The sequence below is a fragment of the Poromitra crassiceps genome (assembly GCF_964638095.1).
Source record: "Poromitra crassiceps genome assembly, chromosome: 7".
NCBI lineage: Eukaryota > Metazoa > Chordata > Actinopteri > Beryciformes > Melamphaidae > Poromitra > Poromitra crassiceps.
The window spans coordinates 40649831-40669062 of record NC_139628.1 but is presented as its reverse complement, the minus strand read 5'-3'; the positions used below and the strand labels follow the sequence as shown (position 1 = coordinate 40669062).

Below are 19232 nucleotides of genomic sequence, written 5' to 3'. Positions count from 1 at the left end.
TTGTGAACCGGAACTTGACTAGCTGAGTTGGCCTACAAAAATACATCATCCCTGCAATGCATTACTTTGCCTATGATATAAGAGTGATGATGAGTAATTAATTTTGGCTTTGTGCTCCAACCTGGCTTTGTGTGTGTGTGTGTGTGTGTGTGTGTGTGTGTGTGTGTGTGTGTGTGTGTGTGTGTGTGTGTGTGTGTGTGTGTGTGTGTGTGTGTGCACGCGAGTGCGTGTGTGCGTGCGCGCTCGCGCGCCTGGGGTCATGCCAACATGGGAGGGGAGGGACCTGACCATCAAGTGGACAGCTCTCGAGCCCACTGCGCGCCACTCCACAGCGGGAACAGCGCGCGTGAAGGGTGATGCCAGCCAGCCACAGATAGATAGATAGATAGAGAGAGAGAGAGACAGCGGGAGAGAGAGAGCGAGAGAGAGACAGAGGAGAAGTGAAGCGAGGAATAGCAGGAAAGGAAAGCTAGTCGCTCTTCCGATGACCGAGGTGTGTCCGGTGCCAGCTGAACACAGACCGAGGCGAAGCGGACAGACACCGGAGCCGACAACCTCGGAGAAAGGACTCCGCCGGTGCTCCCTTCTGTGATTGGTGACATGGTGAGCGAGTTAATGTTTTAGTGTTTATAGTTTTCATACAGTGAAATGTACTTCCCACATTTGATAGCGATGTAGCAGGCTATAGAGTGAGTGACTGTCGGCTACGTGCGTCTCTGTGTATTGTGTTATGTTTGTTTTTTTTCCTTCATCATACTGCGACATTAGTCCACGGGCTGCCAATTAGCCAACGGACGCACCGGCGCGCGCACCGCTGACAGCTCGTGCAGCGAAGTGGATTCCTCTCTCCCCGGCAGATGTTGCCATGCGCACGCACGCGGGTGGGTCGGGGTCTCGTTTAGAAAAGATGCATCCAACTTTTGGCTTTCATCATAGCCTACTGAAATAATAGCACAACAACAACAACAACAATAATAATAATAATAATAATAATAATAATAATAATAATAATAATAATAAATATCACTATAGCTACAGTTTAGAGATAGTGTAAAAAAAATATACAAAGGAATTTAACCCAATAATGTATTTGTACATACAGATGACATTCAAAATATATTTTTGACATATTTTATATGCTGTTGATGATATAAATCTGTTAATCTATGTAAAATATAGGCTATTATTATCTATTCACATATTGTATATTTTGGCCACTCAAAGTATATTTTTTAATGAAAGTCAATAGCCCAATGCATGTCCACACGGGGAACCTCAAGGGTCAGTGCTTGGACCCCTTTTCTTTTCAATACCACCTCACTTGGAGGAGCAGTCAACAGCTCACATCATGGCTTCTCATACCATTCATATGCTGATGATGATACCCAGATCTTATCGTTTCCGCCAGGCGACCCCGCATTCTCGGCAGAGTCGGCACGGATATCGCCATGCCTTTGCCGATATCTCGGCATGAAGGAACGGCACCTTCAGTTTAAAGGAACATTCCGCCAATTTTCAACCAGCTTTGTATCATTAACAAAATCAGTAGCCTATATGAAAACTGTAAACAGTTTTGCAGGCATTCATTTAGTTTGACAGTTATTGAGAGTTTATTTGAGTGAAGTTGTGGACCAGTGATGTCATTCATGCACAAATGACATCACTAAATAAATGCCTGCAAAACTGTTTGCAGTTGTCAGATTACTGATTTTGTAATGATACAGATTCAGCTCAGCTCATTCCCGCAAAGTCTGCCAGGTCTTCAACCAGCCCCAAAAGAGCACGTACACAGTACATGTCACTGCGCTGTTCATATCCCTCCACTGGCTCCCAGTTGCTGCACGTATCAAGTTCAAGTCCTTGATGCTCACCTACAAAGCAGCAACCAAAACAGCTCCTACCTACCTGAACTCCCTCATTCAGGCCTACGCTCCCGCGGTCCGCCCACTACGCTGGCGCCTGGTGCTGCCACCACAACAAAAGGCCCTAAGTCTCTAGCGAGACTCTTCTCTTCTGTGGGTCCTCGGTGGTGGAACGACTTACCAAACGTACCTCACCTTCTCACCTGATGGACTGTATATTAACAAAGATAAATCTTTCTGCCTCTATCGCCTCTATGCTCTGCCTCCTACCACCGGCTACTGTATGTCCGCCAGGTCGGACCAGAACATATAGGTTTATGGCACTTATTCTCGTTGTTCTCTCAAGACTAAATCATGCTTGTGTTGTATTAAAATTGTGTGTATGTCACTTTGGATATAAGTGTGTGCCAAATAGGAAATTGTAGGCCAATAGTTTTTGATAAATTTTTGAAAGATATTCCTGAATTGTATATGGGAATGTATGCATTTTTTCTGTTTGGGGTATTAGTGTAGGCTATAATTTCCAAATGTATTTCCCTACAAGTGGCTTATCCATGATTTAATAAGTTGTCTGCTTTATTCAGCGTGCCCGTCCTCTCTTGTCAATTTTCCCAATGGTATTATTCACTACTTGCTTCTGTTCACCCAGAAATGAGCTGCACCAGTCTAAGAACAAACTATTCCTAAGTCTAATCTAGCAGTTAATAGCTTTCATTTTCATTGCGTAGTGTTCATATTTTGTTTGACTTTCCCCTGGCTTTGAAAAGCTAATCTGTCCCTGATATAAGCGCATTGGCTGGCCTGCCATCTGGGCTGTATTATGGTAGTGAACAGGGCATTTGAATAATTGATATTTAGCTATTTATAGGAGGATTATTCTCTTCATGTTGCACTGGGGGACCTATGCATTGGTCCACTAATCTCTCATCTATCCATTAGAGCTGCGACAATTAACCAATTAGTCGATCGATATAAAATGAATTGGCAACATTTTTTTTTATAATCGATTAATCGTTTAGACTAATTTTTAAGAAAGAAAGAAAAAAAATCTCTTGTTCCAGCTTAAATTTGAATATTTTCTGGTTTCTTTAGTTTTCTATGACAGTAAACTTAGATTAAGATTATCTCTGGGTTGGGGACTGTTGGTCAGGACAAAAAAAGTCATTTGAGGATATTGGAGATGAAACCGTATGAACATTTCATATCACGATTATAGTGACCAAAATGATAATAAAAAATTTAAACAGGTTTATCATTAAACAGGTAATCATTTCATCCCTAAAGGATATCATCTTGGGCTTTGGGGATAAAGTGATTGACATTTTTCGCTATTTTGTAGACCAAACGGCTAATCAATTAGTCGAGAAAATAATTGACAGATTAATCGATAATGAAAATAATCGTTAGTTGCAGCCCTACTATCCATCCATCCATCCATCCATCTATCCATCTGTGTGTGTGTGTGTGTGTGTGTGTGTGTGTGTGTGTGTGTGTGTGTGTGTGTGTGTGTGTGTGTGTGTGTGTGTGTGTGTGTGTGTGTGTGTGTGTGTGTGTGTGCGTGTGCGTGTGCGTGTGTGTGCGTGCTCTGTACCCTTTCGGTCTACTATACCACTCTGTCAGTCTGTCCTTACATCTGTCCATCTATTCAGCGAGTGGTAGTGTATCCATCTGAAGTGGATTAGGGGTGTTATCGAAGCTAAGTAGGACTACTGTTCACACACACACACACACACACACACACAAACACAGTACCGCTCTCACTCCATTTCACTCCCTAAGGACCATTGACCATTGTAAGCCCTCTCTCACTCAGCCTCTTTCCCTTTGTGTGTGTGTGTGTGTGTGTGTGCGCGTGTGTGTGCGTATGCGTGTGTGTGTGTGTGTGTGTGTGCGTGTGCGTGCATGCGTGTATGCGTGTGTGTGTGCGTGTGTGTGTGTGTGTGTGTGCGTGTTTGACGGTAAACACTCTGATCAAACAGTGCTTAACAAGCTGTCTGAACTGATAACAGAGAGAGAGAGAGAGGGGAAGAGAGGAAAGGGGGATGAGAGGGGAGTAGAGAGGGAGGAAGGAAAAAGGGGAGAGAGGTGTAGAGAGGACGTTACAGAGGGGAAAAGGAACGGGTATGTTGATGTTCACACACTGAAATGGAGTATAGTCAAATATACTGTATTTTTCATAAGCCCGACGACATTCACTAGTGCACTTTCCACGCGAGAGATTTCCCCAGGTATTGTAAAGAGGCTGTGCAGAATTTCTGGCAAACAAATATAAAAAAAATACTTTCCACCATATTCCAGCAAAAATGTTGCGTGATTTGTTTTGATCACTGTTGTGTTACCTTGGTTCGTAGGATCGTTACATCACTGAATATCCATATCCAGATAAAATACTATTGCAGCCAGCTATGAATAAACACAGTAACCTGCCCCTCCTTTCTAAAACCTTGTAAATAGATTTCATGGCAGTCGTGCTTTCTTAGACAGCACACAATGGACAGGCACAGGAAAGATGGCATGGACAGACGGGGGTGATAAGTGACAAAGATCATGAGCCAGATGTTAACCCGCCGTACAGTACCAGCATAGCGTCCAGCCCACTGACCCCGACCGCCATGACACCCTCTCTCTGTCTGTCTTTCAGTGGCTTTTGTTCAGTGTTGCAATGTGCCATTTCCTCATGCGACATGTTGGGTGGTCATCAAACAGCCACAGTGTCCACTCCTCGCCCTTTGAGTGACCGCAGGAACCGTTTGGACATACTCGCTTCTTTAAACTACTAACTACTTTACCATACTCGCCTGCATTAAAACACATCCATCCATTTGTCTGGTTTAAATTGAGACCGCACACTTATGTAATTTTCAACACAATATATGTGTCAGTACCTACCAACACATGTTGACCCAAAAGTACCATGAGGTGTGTGAAGAGGAGTTAACAGAGAAGACCTATTTGTGCTAGTTCATGATTAGAAATAAACTATGACTCCACAAATGGAAGATATGTGCCATGCAGTAATGCCATTATGATGGGCCTTTATTTATTACTTAACATGGTGTAATCAATAGTGCATAAAAAATGTCATATATTATTATTAAGTGATAGTTGATAGGCTGAACCATTGACAGTGTGTTAAATGCCATGGTTAAATGGCAACAATTTGCCAGTGTTTCTGGATTCCTGAAGAGTTGAGGTTTTGAAAGGCTTTTTCAACAGTGTTGAAATGCTCTTCCACCTATTCCAACCATTTCTAAACAACGAAAACATAAGTAACATTAGCAATTCTGTCTGTCTGTCTGTCTGTCTGTCTGTCTCGCTCTCTCTCTCTCTCTCTCTCTCCAGTGATGGATTCCCCCACAGATCTTTTTGATGACTCCGCCCCCCGGATACACCCATTCGCCCCTTCTCTCTGTGCATCAGATCTCCCCGGTGTTCATCCCCAGTCCAATGGCAGCCGCCTCCCTCCCACCTTCAGACCCCCGGGCTATCCCCTCATCCACCACCTCCTCCAGCCAGGCGGCGCCCCCAGGAGGCTCGGGGGGCAACTGCAACTAACCGCACTCAACACAAACCTGAGCGCGCACAGACTCTTGGGGAGCAGAATTACGGAAGAGGACGAGGAAGAGAGGGATGGAGAGGTGGAGCAAGGTATGGGTGGAGAGGAGAGCTTGCTGGGGGTGAAGAAGAGGCACGGTGACGCCACCCTGGTGGCCGAGTGGAGTCGGGACGTCCTGAGGGTGAAGAGGATGAAGCTGGAGGGAGGCAGCAGGAGGGAGAGAGGGAGGGAGGGGAGGAGGAGGGAGAGGGAGGAGCTAAAGGAGCAGCTGGAGGAGGCCAGAGAGAGGTTGCGAGCCCTGCAGGAGAGAGTGTGGAGGGCGTTCGGGGAGAAGCACACGCACGAGGATGAGAAGAAAAGGAGGTGAATGAATCAATGTCTTTATTTTTCAACAGGGACCGTGTACAAAGAACATTAACCTTATTAAAAAAAAAACAAGGAGAAACATGTAATGGACCAGGTTTCAGCAAATTGCTATTTTCCGCAACCTTGCTGTGTGAGTAGCCAATGTTTTGTTAGTCAGGACAAAGTTTAAAAAATATGTTAGGGGTAAATGGAAAAATGTAAGAATAAATCATGAAAATAAATTAAGCGTTAAAATACATCTGTTCAGGAGGCACTAATTGCTAACCTTGCAAGGCAGCTGGATTCGGGCAAGATCATGAGCTCGGACACAAAACCATCTGGCAGCGTCAGGTTAAGTCATTGAAACTCTGGCTCAATTTCTTAGTTTCTAATGTGGTATTCTTCAAAAGGTGGGTTATCATACATTCATTGCATCATTATGCTATAGTTTTCTCTGACAGTTTTCTAAGCAGAATGTTGTAGTCGGGTAAAGGGGGTACTTGGATTCAGAAGTCATGGAAAGGGGGTACTGAAGCCAAAAAAGTTGTTTTTTCTGAGCTGAGTGTAACAAAGTTCCTCAAGCAGCATTATGAATCAGCTTGAAAAATTAAGCAAACTTTTGAGTGCATGATCAAATTGTCAAATTTGAACATAATTATATTTAGTGAGTATTTGACAGTGGTGCCATTGACGTGTTTTGCAGAAGTGAAAAGCGAGGAGCAGCAGATGGGGGAGAGGGAGACATAGGGATGATGGAAGAGGAGGACATCGCAGAGGGGATGTATGATGAGGAGGAGATTGACGGCGGAGAGACCGAAAAGGAATCTCTCTCGCTCCTTCCCGCCTCCCCTTTCGACACCTTCCACAACTTCCACAAACGAAGGGAGGAGGCGCAGAAAGCTTCAGAAGGGAGGATGGAGAGAGGACGGGGAGGAGCTTTGTGCTTGGAGGGGCTGATGGAGCGAGCGGGGCAGCTGTGGCTGGGCTGCGGAGGGCTGGTGAGAGGGGAGTGGGATGGAGGGATGGAAGGAGGAGAGGAAGAGGAGGAGGAGGAGGGAGGGCAGAAGTTTGCCCAGGCGCTGAAGCTGGAGCTGGGCGGCGCCGTGGCCCGAGTCATCGACCGCGTCCTCCGCCTGTACACCGAGACCACAGACTTCACTCCTCCGTCGCCTCCCCCCGCCATCGCCTTTGAGACGGAAGACAACGGACGAGGGAGAGAGAGAGGCGTCTGGATGGGACTGTTGAGAGGAGAGGAAAGGGCGAGGGACAAGGATGAGATAGCGGGAGGTAGGGCTGCAGCCAATGATTGTTTTCATTGTCATGAATTGTCATACAGTAATTATTATGTATTATCATACAGTAGTGGTTTGGTCTATAAAATATCAGAAAATAGTGAAAAACACAGATCAGTGTTTCCCAAAGCCAAAGATTACGTCCTCAAATGTCTTGTTTTGTCCACAACCCAAATATATTCAGTTTACTGTCACAGAGGAGTAAAGAAACCAGAAAATACTGACATTTAACACATTGGGTGCCAGCCATGTTTTCATTCCTGTAGGTAAGTTGTGCCAGGGGTGTTTTTGACGATTCTGGCTCATTTTAGAACAGCCGAGGATTCTTTTCTGTTAAGAATTCATGAACAGCAATCATCTAAAAATAACTAATAGAATGTGTGCTTTCTCTGTCTAAAAGAGTTAGTTTGCAGAGTTAGTAGTTATGTAGATATTAGCCGTTGAGTACAGCATGGTTTCAGCTTCTGGAAATTTATTCAGAGATAAATGGCTTTTTGTGAAACAGTCACTTTAACCATTCATTTTTGGCATCAGTAAGACCGTCAGACATTCTAAACAATAGTTTTGAACAGTAATTTCCTCCATAACAACAGGAAACACCCCTCTCATTCAAACTCCTCCCTCCGTGTGTCTTCTCCTCCTTCCTCCTGGCTTCAGCGGGCGTGTCAGAAGCGTGTTGTGCTGCCTGCCTGTCTGTCTGCGTGCCTGCCTGCCTGCTTGCCTGAAATGGATTGGATTACTGTAAAATCGCCAAGCTTGCTCCCGCGGTGTGTGTGTGTGTGTGTGTGTGTGTGTGTGTGTGTGTGTGTGTGTGTGTGTGTGTGTGTGTGTGTGTGTGTGTGTGTGTGTGTGTGTGTGTGTGTGTGTTCGCGCGTTGATCCGCGGCTCTGGGGGGAAGGGATCTCTGTCCGTTCTGTGTGTGTGTCTCGGGCTTCTGACTGTAAAATCCAAGCCATTTCCGCGGAGGCGGCTGCTTTTGGGTCCCGTGGCTGTGACTTCTCTCGGTCTCTGTCGCCACTTAGTGGTCGGTAAAATAGATTACACACATGCTCTTGCTCCAAATAGTTATCTCGAAGATGTAAGAGGGGTTGATTGATGTCCCACCGTCAAAAAAACATGTAAGACGAGTTATTTCGGCTCTGGCACTCAAGCGTTGGATTATGTAAGACGAATTATTTCGGCTATGGCACTTAAGGTGTTAAGAAGTTTGAATCAGATAAGAAAAAAATATAATTAAAAGTTAATTTAATAGTTGAAAACTAATTGATTCATTGTTGCAGCTCTAACCGGAGGGCAGGACGCAGAGAGGCAGAAGCAGCTCCACAAGAGCAGCAACGGGGGGAGCGTCCCGCCTCCCGGCCAATCGCATCGCAGAGAGCCTCTGGGAGAGCTGGCGGCGCCGGCGGCGATTGGGCGGTCCCACGACAGACGGAAGGCCAACCCGCTCCTCGGCCCGCCCCTCCCCACTCACCTCTCCAGCCTCCCCCCGCACCACCCTTCTCTCCCCCGCCCTCACCCCTCCCTTCTGCCTCCCCCCTCGCAGCCCAAAGACTCCTCCTCCTTCCACCCCTCCTCCTCCTCCTTCCCTCCCCCTCTCCCTCTCCCCCTCCTGCACTACTCCATGCAGCAGCTCTTCTCCCGCTCCCTGGCCCTCCCCCCTCACCTGCCCCCTTCGTCCCACAAGGACTACCTGAACTCCTCCGAGCCCTTCCTGGACTTTCCCCCGTCTCGCCCCTCCTCCTTCCCCCCGCTGCCCCTGCTGGGCCACCTGGAGCCCCCCTCCCTCGCCCGCGCCCACGGCGACAGAGACAGGGACAGAGGCATGAGAGGAGGAGGGATGGATGGAGGAGAGCTGTACCTGCCGCCTGGAGGGATATCCTTTTCTGCTGAGGGACGTGTGTGTGTGTGTGTGCGTGCGTGAGAGAGAGAGAGAGAGATATTTGTCTGTTTGACTGTTCACTGTGTGCACACAAAAAAACAGTAGAGACTGAGATACAAAAAAAAATGCACTGCGACAAATATGCAGAGATTATTAATTCTGCCACCAAATTTGAGTTTGAAACACAATCAAAAAGGGGACAAACTCAAATACCTATTATAGGCAAAAAGCAAAATTGCTGCATATTGGCAACTAAATACCTGACCTCTTGCCACAACCTGAGGGACATCCAGTGAAGCACCACCAGATCAGGTTGTTCTTTCTTTCTTTTTTCCACTCTCTCTCTTTTTATATAGTATATATTGACTGTTGTTTGCCTGTTGATTGATTGGTTGTCATATTTGAGTTATAATGCCCTATTTATTAGTTTTTTTAAATTGTACAATTAGGTATACATTTATTTATAATTATTATTGTTGCATTATTGTTAACACATTCACTGCCAGATGTTTTTTTTTTTACTGTAGTTAGCTTCTGCCAGAGGGGTTTTTTGAGGATTCTGGCTCATCTTTCAAGACCCGAGGATTCTTTTCTGCTAAGATTTTGTGAACACACAATATCTCAAAAGAACTAATAGAATGTGTGCTTTCTCTGTCTAAAAGAGTTAGTTTGTAGAGTTAGTAGTTATGTAAGCATTAGCAGTTGAATACAGCATGGTTTCAGCGTCAGAAAAATTATTCAGAGATAAACGGCTTTTTGTGAAATTCGATAGAACAGTCACTTTAACCATTCATTTTTGGCATCAGTAAGACGTCAGACATCTAAACAATAGTTTTGAACAGTAATTTCCTCCATAACAGCAGGAAACCCCCCTCTGCTTCCAACTCCTCCCTCCGTGGGCGTTCTTCTTGGCTGCAGCGGCCGTCACAAGCTTGTCACCAGTCTCACTGCTTTGCTGCTGCTGCTGCCTGTCTGCGCGGCCGCTGTTTGAGGAAGTCTGGATGGACTCGCTCGCTTCTTGGAGTTTTGGTTGAGAGAAGCTTTTGCGATTCTGGTCATATTTATGCTGCGTGTTTCAAAGTGTGTTCCACCTGTAATCTATTATGCAAATTTGCAATCCCGCATCGCCAGCAATCAGCGCGAAAACGAAAGCGTTTTCCCCCATCCATTTTCATGAGAATGGCTGCTTTTTGCTTGCCTTCCTCTAGTCAGGAGAGCACTGTCGCCACTTAGTGGCTCGGTGGAATGGGTTGTAAACGTTCGGTGGCTCCAATAATTATATAAGAGATGTAAAAGGGTTAGATGCACATCCCATGGTCAAAAAAAAAAAAATCATTTTTTTGACGTATTAATACGTCATTGGCAGTCAACCGTTGGATTATTTTTGACGTATTAATACGTCATTGGCAGTGAACGTGTTAATACCGTATGTCAGTGATACTCAACTTGCGGCCCGCGGGCCACATGTGTGGCCACCTGTGTGGATGGAATTGCAAAAAAAAAAATACTGAGAGTGCACCTGAACGCAACATGCAAGATACCCGCTGAATAAGTGTCCAAATGTTCATGTCATTCTGGCCAATACTCCACTTCTGTTATAGCATTTCAGTCTGGAATATGGAATATCTTTCAATAATCTATGATATAGCTGCTAAATTGTCAAATACCGCCGTCTGCTTGCTACCCAGGCACTTATGTATGTACTTAAAGTCCCTGGAAACCAGAAATATTTTATTATTATTTAGCATTTTGAGTTCATCACATCACAGGAACCTATGTTAATAAGCCACCAGCCAAATTTGAACGATGATGAACGTCGCAAAGTATATAAATTTAGGTTTGACAGTCATGGCAAAAGTCATGAGAATCAATTACATTTTAGAGTGTATTTTCTCCCGCGGACTGTGTGGGCGTGTCCGTCTGCAGCGGGTATTTTCCTTTCTCTCTCCCTCTCTCGGAGGAGACCTCTCTCTCCGTTAACGGAGAGCGAGAGAGAGAGAAGGAGAGAGAGAGAGAAGGAAAGAGAGATGGACTGTGTGTGTGTGTGTGTGTGTGTGTGTGTGTGTGCGCGCGTTGCTCGGCGAACACACTCGCCGCTGCGCTGCGAGTGCACAGCGCTACTGTGTATGTGTCAGTGTGTGTGTGCGCGCGTGCGTGCATGCGTGTGTGTGATTCGATTAAATCTTATGACGTGATAAGCTCCTGCATTTTAGCACCGCGCGCTCCGCTCTCTTCAATGAGGAAGTGGAAATCCAGACCTTGTAGAAAAGTGGCGATTTTAAGGCTTTGGGTTGAAAGTAATGTATCATAATTTCTGAGGCACACAATTACTAACATAAGACCCTAAATAACATAGTTAGAATGTTTTTGTGGATTTTGGTTTCCAGGGACTTTAACCTAACTAACTAACCTAACTAACTATCCGGTGTGCACAACATTGTCAAACTAAACTCCGGCTGACACCCCAAAAACCTACAATCCGCTAAAGAAAAATGTATGTTTGTTTATTAACTGGCCCCTGGCCTTCTATCATTTCAGGAAAGTGGCCCCCGGGCAAAGCAAGTTGAGTATCCCTGCCGTATGTGTTTGCTTTGGCAATATAAGCCCGATATTTTCATGCCAATAAAGCTCATTGTGAGAGAGAGAGAGAGAGAGAGAGAGAGAGCATCTCCTTAACTAGTGTATACAGTCAGGAGGGTTTGTCTCCCTGCCACCTGAAGAAAGCCAAGCTCATGTTCTTCTACACACGCTACCCCAGCTCCAACACACTCAAGACCTACTTCCCTGACGTCAAGGTATGTGTGTGTGTGTGTGTGTGTGTGTGTGTGTGTGTTTGTGCGCACGCATGAGCGTGTCTGTGTGTGTGTGTGTGTGTGTGTGTGCGCGTGTGTGTGTGTGTGTGTGCGTGTGTGTGTGATTTGTGTCCTTCGTGCAATCCAATCCTGGCCTTTAAGAGCAGAAACACTTCTAAGCACCGCAAATGGCAACACCTGTTACATATATTAATATATGACACATATAAGCGGTATACGTCTCAGTATAGAGACAAGAGAACGTTCTGTACAGTTAAGCTCGTGAGCCACATTTGATCCCACGGTGTATTATTAGTCATTGATTTATGCAGACACCCTGCTGGTTCCCGTATCTGACCACTACCAAACATGCCGGCGTTAGATTTGAAGCCGCGCTCCAAGAAATATGGCTAGCCTCGTTTACCTAGAGACCTTTGTCCCCTCTTTGTTTACCACTGTGCTAGTGTCAAGGCCAAAGCCACTGTCAAATGCAAATAAAGGTGGCAATAAAACGTGCGTTTCATGAAGAGAGGGGTGAAGTGTATTTCTTTAGCCTATCACATTCCTGTATGTTAGCTAGTGTTGTGTTTGCTGCTGCACAAATATTGGATGAGCAGGTTGTGAGCAGTGTTGGGCAGTAAAGTAACGCGTTACCAACCACGGACGGCGGCATACCGGACTTCTGTAACAGCCCATCCAAACAGATTTCGCCGCAGGCTTCCTGAAGGCGGCCTTTTTGGCGGGAGCCGGAAAGTTGACTTGTGATTCAGACCCTCCGTCACTGGAAACATGCTGACGTAAGACGTTGGGTCTGACTACATGAGACTACCCCTGTGCCATCGCTTAATAGCTCGGCAAATGGGCTGAAGTGCAGACTGTCTCTGGAGCTTTTGAAGATTGTGGACGAGATAGACTGGCATGGGAGACTATTAGAGCTCTCTTTGAAGACAGAAGTGAAGTCACATTCATACATCGTTATTGCTAAATGAAATCATCTAATAAATGATAAATGAGGAAATGACCGTCCTCCTTTTCTCTCTCCCTCTCCTGCTGTTCTCTCTCTCCCTCCCTCCCTCTCTCTCCCAGTTTAACCGCTGCGTCACCTCCCAGCTGATTAAGTGGTTCAGTAACTTCAGAGAGTTCTTCTACATCCAGATGGAGCGCTTCGCACGACAGGCCGTCCGCGAGGCTCTCACCCGGTCCGTATGGGTTCAAATTTCCATCGATTGCCTGGGCGGTGATAGGCGATTACCTAAAGCAGCTGACATCCTGTCTAATTAGATTTGGATTTATGCCTCTCTAGCACTGTGTACTTTTGCTTGCAGAATGAATTTTATAGCAACGTTTCCTGGTCCTCCTGGGCATCCGGGTAGCAGTAGATTCCCTCGCAGGTCGCAGGTTCGAGCTCCCGTGTTACCTCCTACTTGGTCGGGTGTCCATACAGGCACAATTGGCTGTGTCTGCGGGTGGGAAGCCGGTTAGGTGTCCTGGTCGCTGCACTAGGGTTGGTCGGCGTGCCTGTTTTGGGGGAGGGGAACTGGGGGGATTAGCATGATCCTCCCTTGCGCTATGTCCTGCAGGCGAAGCTCCTCGCTGTCAGGTGAAAAGAAGCAGCTGGCGACTGCACATGAGGAAGTATGTGCTAGTCTACAACTCTCCCCAGATTGGCAGAGGGGGTGGAGCAATGACCGGGACAGCAGGGGGAATAACCCTAACCCTAAGTACAAATGGCTGGGGGTTAAAAAGAAGGGGGGGGAATGTTTCCTGGTGCCATGCTGCTGTTAACCTGACGCTGCCAGATGGATGGGTTTGCTTCGCATTCTGTTTCACAAACGACATCCGGTGGTGGTGTTGTGAACTTGTGAACTCAATACCGCCCCATCTGGCGGGGTCAGGTTATGCTGCTGTAGGCTTTCCTGTCTTAACGTGCAAAAGTTTGAAGCGGCAAGGTCCCTTCCCTGTCAGTCATGTAGATTACTGTACTGTAATCTCATTTGCTTCTGATATCTATTTGTTCAACATTCGCTGAAGTTTTGGTTGGTTGAGCAGGTGGTCATAACTGTGATAAGCACATGAACCATTTTTGACTTGCCATATATTCAGGAAAGGGTTTATTTACTGAAACACATTCCCTGTCAATTATTGTACACTAGCAGCTATTTGAGACTCAGTGTGTGCTGGAGGTTTTATGGCAATCCAGGAGAAAGAGGAAGTGGACAGCATTGTCATGTCCATTCAGACAGGAACATTATGAACAGTAAAAAAGAAAAGAAAAAAGGTTTTTCAGTGGGCAAACGATGCCAACGTGGATGTGTTGTAAAATCTTAGGACTCTAAGGGGTGAAATACATCATAACGTCACATTGCAACACTTCTAGAATCACTTTAGGAAGTGGATTGTCTTTTACATTACTTTTTTCGTCATATAATTTTTATTTATCTGTATCTATCTTTTTCACCCAGGGATGCTGCACCTCGTCTGGGCAGAGATACTCAGCTGCGAATGGCCCGGGACACGGAGCTCTACCGGATACTGAACATGCACTACAATAAGAGCAATATCTACCAAGTAAGTAGTGTGTGTGTGTGTGTGTGTGTGTGCGTGCGTGCGTGCGTGCGTGCGTGCGTGCGTGCGTGCGTGCGTGCGTGCGTGCGTGCGGCATCAATGGTTATAGACCTGTAGCTTTTAGGCACCTGGTGGTAAACCTGTGTATGCCACTGGGTGGAAGCTTTTATCTGAAGTGCCTTTGTGAGTGCAGACATTTGTGGTGGGAAAGGCATTGCACGCCCTGACAGTGTGAGTGCCATGATGCTCTATATATAGGCTGTGTTTGTATGCACCCAATAATTGCCTATACTGTGAATAAGGCTATAGTCCGATTAGTCTGTTTGCATTCCATAATTTGACAACTCTGCATAATAATCCCATTTACATGAATGAAGTACTTGTTCAGTTGTTCAAACAAATCCATTCTCGTTAGGGTTTACTGACACCAATGTCAACAGCATGGTGCTTAAATGAACCCAAAAACAACAATTGTATCAATACGATTAGATAAAATAAAATAATCCTTTATTAATCCCACAATAGGGACATTTACATAAACTACTGTACCATTTCTTCCAAATTCCAAAAGTGCTGAATCCCGCTGCTGATCACCTTGGTCCAGCCCAGTATAGAGTCCACTTCACCTTGGTCCAGCCCAGTACAGAGTACACTTCACCTTGGTCCAGCCCAGTATAGAGTACACTTCACCTTGGTCCAGCCCAGTACAGAGTCCACTTCACCTTGGTCCAGCCCAGTACAGAGTCCACTTCACCTTGGTCCAGCCCAGTACAGAGTACACTTCACCTTGGTCCAGCCCAGTACAGAGTCCACTTCACCTTGGTCCAGCCCAGTATAGAGTACACTTCACCTTGGTCCAGCCCAGTACAGAGTCCACTTCACCTTGGTCCAGCCCAGTATAGAGTACACTTCACCTTGGTCCAGCCCAGTACAGAGTCCACTTCACCTTGGTCCAGCCCAGTACAGAGTCCACTTCACCTTGGTCCAGCCCAGTATAGAGTACACTTCACCTTGGTCCAGCCCAGTATAGAGTACACTTCACCTTGGTCCAGCCCAGTATAGAGTACACTTCACCTTGGTCCAGCCCAGTACAGAGTACACTTCACCTTGGTCCAGCCCAGTATAGAGTACACTTCACCTTGGTCCAGCCCAGTATAGAGTACACTTCACCTTGGTCCAGCCCAGTACAGCGTACACTTCACCTTGGTCCAGCCCAGTATAGAGTACACTTCACCTTGGTCCAGCCCAGTACAGAGTACACTTCACCTTGGTCCAGCCCAGTATAGAGTACACTTCACCTTGGTCCAGCCCAGTACAGAGTACACTTCACCTTGGTCCAGCCCAGTATAGCGTACACTTCACCTTGGTCCAGCCCAGTACAGCGTACACTTCACCTTGGTCCAGCCCAGTATAGAGTACACTTCACCTTGGTCCAGCCCAGTACAGCGTACACTTCACCTTGGTCCAGCCCAGTACAGAGTACACTTCACCTTGGTCCAGCCCAGTATAGAGTACACTTCACCTTGGTCCAGCCCAGTATAGAGTACACTTCACCTTGGTCCAGCCCAGTACAGCGTACACTTCACCTTGGTCCAGCCCAGTATAGAGTACACTTCACCTTGGTCCAGCCCAGTACAGAGTACACTTCACCTTGGTCCAGCCCAGTATAGAGTACACTTCACCTTGGTCCAGCCCAGTACAGAGTACACTTCACCTTGGTCCAGCCCAGTATAGCGTACACTTCACCTTGGTCCAGCCCAGTACAGCGTACACTTCACCTTGGTCCAGCCCAGTATAGAGTACACTTCACCTTGGTCCAGCCCAGTACAGCGTACACTTCACCTTGGTCCAGCCCAGTACAGAGTACACTTCACCTTGGTCCAGCCCAGTACAGAGTACACTTCACCTTGGTCCAGCCCAGTACAGAGTCCACTTCACCTTGGTCCAGCCCAGTACAGAGTACACTTCACCTTGGTCCAGCCCAGTATAGAGTACACTTCACCTTGGTCCAGCCCAGTACAGAGTCCACTTCAATTCCATGTGTCCTGAGGGCTGTCAAACTCATTTGAGTGCACGGGCCACATGCGACCCAATTTGGTCTCAAGTGGTCCAGACAAAGAAAATCAATGCACAATAATAACCAATAAATAACAATGCCTCAAAATGTTCCTATTTCTTTTAGTGTAAAGAATTAAAGGTACAATTTAAGAACACGTTTTCACATAGGGTTAACTCAGTTACCATAGGCCTACCCAAACGATCAAATCTACTGTCTGTAACTGCATTACAATTGATGGCAACTGTGCAATTCTCTTATTCAAGGGTACTGAAAGTAGTTTACCATTTAGTGATGAATACAGAAAACATGAATAGGCTACTTGCTATTTAACTTGCTCCTGAAGCCTCCGCCCTGCTGCTCGGCCGCTCCACAGCCTTGCCCGCAGCTTGGCACAGAGAGACAGACAGAACCCACTTGCTCCCTTCTTGCATCATTAGTGACATCACAATTGCTGAAGTGACATCACTGATGACATCACTTTCAGTTGAGTGACATCACTTCCGGGACAAAAAATTAAACAAACAGCCAACTTACTCCCTTTTATATGAATGATGATGATATTATACAGAGACATGTTTTCCTCACTAAAACCCAATTGGCCAGTACGGGGATCGAACCCGCGACCTTGGCGTTATTAGCACCACGCTCTAACCAACTGAGCTAACCGGCCCTTGTCTCTGGTTTCTCACACTACTGGTCATTTCCATTGCAGTTATAACTGTATGGAAAGCCCTAATAGGTATTATGTAGGGCTGGTCAAGTACAGTCAAGCTGTAGCACAAACTAAAGTTAAGTCTATTTTTATTTGTTGAGCTTAATATTTGTGGCCATGATCTAGCCCAGTTGTTCCCAAACTGGGGGGCACAGAGGAGTGTTGACATACCTGCCAACACTCCCAATTTTTAACCCTTTCTCCCACTGTGCCTCTGATTGGTAACTTCTCTCGTTACTCTCTTTCAGAGGCTGTATCGGGCTAGCTTATAAGCTAGAGTGAGGTTTCTGGTTTCGAAACCAGAAGACCTAAGCCAGGCATCCATGACCCATTGGTACCAACCATGCCATGCTAACTTGTCAGCAAGGGGGCTAAATAACGTTCCAAATTTAGGCTACATTTTGGCGATGTAAAAACAATTTCAAAGGGTCCCTCGACCTCTCACCTCAAGATATCCGAATAAAAATCTCCCCTGCTGTTAAAAGTGGGGAACTATTAAGTTGCTGCACTGTTGTAAGTTATTTTTTACTTTAAATGTTAAAATATATTCAAGAATGTTTACAAGAAATATGTCAGAAGGCAATCTACTGTATAGTATCAAATCTTCGGGAAGTTGATTTTATTTATCCTTTTCAGTCAAACAAACTGAATAACTGAGAGTTTATAGATCATAGTACAATTAATAATTCACAACTATAAAACGATAGGTGACGCCACATTTTGGGATGTGGTGTGTGTGTGTGTGTGGGGGGGGGGGGGGGGGGGGGGTGAGGGGCAAACGTTCTTATATCACAGAAAAAGTTTGCAAACCACTGATCTAGCCTAAGTGAAGCACCAAAACATGTTTCTGCACCTCTCCTTGTAATAGCCACAATGAATTAGTCTCCCATTTAGGTTGTTCAGTTTATCTTTAAGTGTTGGTGGTGGCAGAGAAAAACCCCAAAGAGCTGCAGAGATTACATATTTTACCCACGCGTAAACATGAAACAACATAAAGTGAATACAGTTGGACACCACTAGTGTGATTTAGGTAAAAGGTGCTGGTATGATATGAGCAGGTGAACCAAAAGGCTGAACACAAAGCCAGAGGAGCCTCAACTCCTTTGGAGTAGTGAGTGCAAGAGAGCCTGGCTGACAAGCAGGTGTCAGTGTGTGGAGGGATGGAGATGAGTTCTGATAGAAATAGGCTACTGTAAGCATTGACTTTGCAAGCATGTTGTATGGATTGTACCTATCAAAAGCTAAGTGGCCAGTACGGGGATCGAACCCACGACCTTGGCGTTATTAGCACCACGCTCTAACCAACTGAGCTAACCGGCCATGACATGTAACCAACTGAGCTAACCGGCCATGATATGTAAAAGCGGGGTACATATCAACTTTTGGACCCCAATTACGAATAATCCTCAACTTACTGTTAGTCCATCTGATGGACCTTAAGGGGAATACTGTACTAATTTATAAATATTAATTTAAATTTTTGACTGTTTATAATTCATTGGTAACTTCTTCCCTAATACCTCATACCAACATTTCATACCTATTCGAATTTCCCCCAAATTTTCGACCAAATCCAAGGTTAGATATTAAGGTCAAATGTCAAGGTATTTGGTCCAGGATGCCCGCTGAAACAAATGAAATAAATTAATTTTGTAAAAATTTGCTGGGAGTACCAATAGAGTGTTTTCAATGGAAGTCAATGGGTCCATCAGATGGACTAACAGTAAATTGAGGTGTACTTTTGAAACAAGGTCTTAGGATGGTAGAAAGATGATAGATATGATTGATTTTTGTCAAATACCCCCCAAAAAATACCTAGCCTTAATTTCAGACCATTTACTCAAAAAATGTCGAAACGGCCCATACGCGAATGTAGGAAATATCCATCAGATGGACTAGTGGGGTACAAGGGTTATTAACGAATGTCAGCCTTATGTGCTTACTGAGGTGAAGTCATTCATGTGCTCCCCCACTCTCTCTCTCTCCCTCTTTCCAGGTCCCAGAGAGGTTCATAGAGATATCAGAAGTGGCTCTGAGGGAGTTCTACTCAGCCATTCAGAGTGGGAGAGACAGCGACCCCTGCTGGAAGAAAGGAATATACAAAATCATCTGTAAACTGGATAGTCCCGTGCCAGATGCCTTCAGACTGCCTGGTTGTCCTGTGGGCTGA

General features: G+C 45.7%; 1 protein-coding gene across 1 annotated transcript; it reads left to right on the top strand.

The window, feature by feature from the left end:
- Nucleotides 1-541: 541 nt before the first annotated feature.
- prox3 (prospero homeobox 3) lies at nt 542-19232 on the top strand (the record flags this gene model as incomplete). Its single annotated transcript, XM_083640115.1, has 8 exons — nt 542-603; nt 5205-5781; nt 6467-7050; nt 8336-8875; nt 11611-11729; nt 12813-12925; nt 14189-14294; nt 19059-19232. Exons 2-8 carry the CDS (start codon nt 5207-5209, stop codon nt 19230-19232), a joined length of 2211 nt encoding a protein of 736 aa, XP_083496241.1. The 5' UTR covers nt 542-603; nt 5205-5206.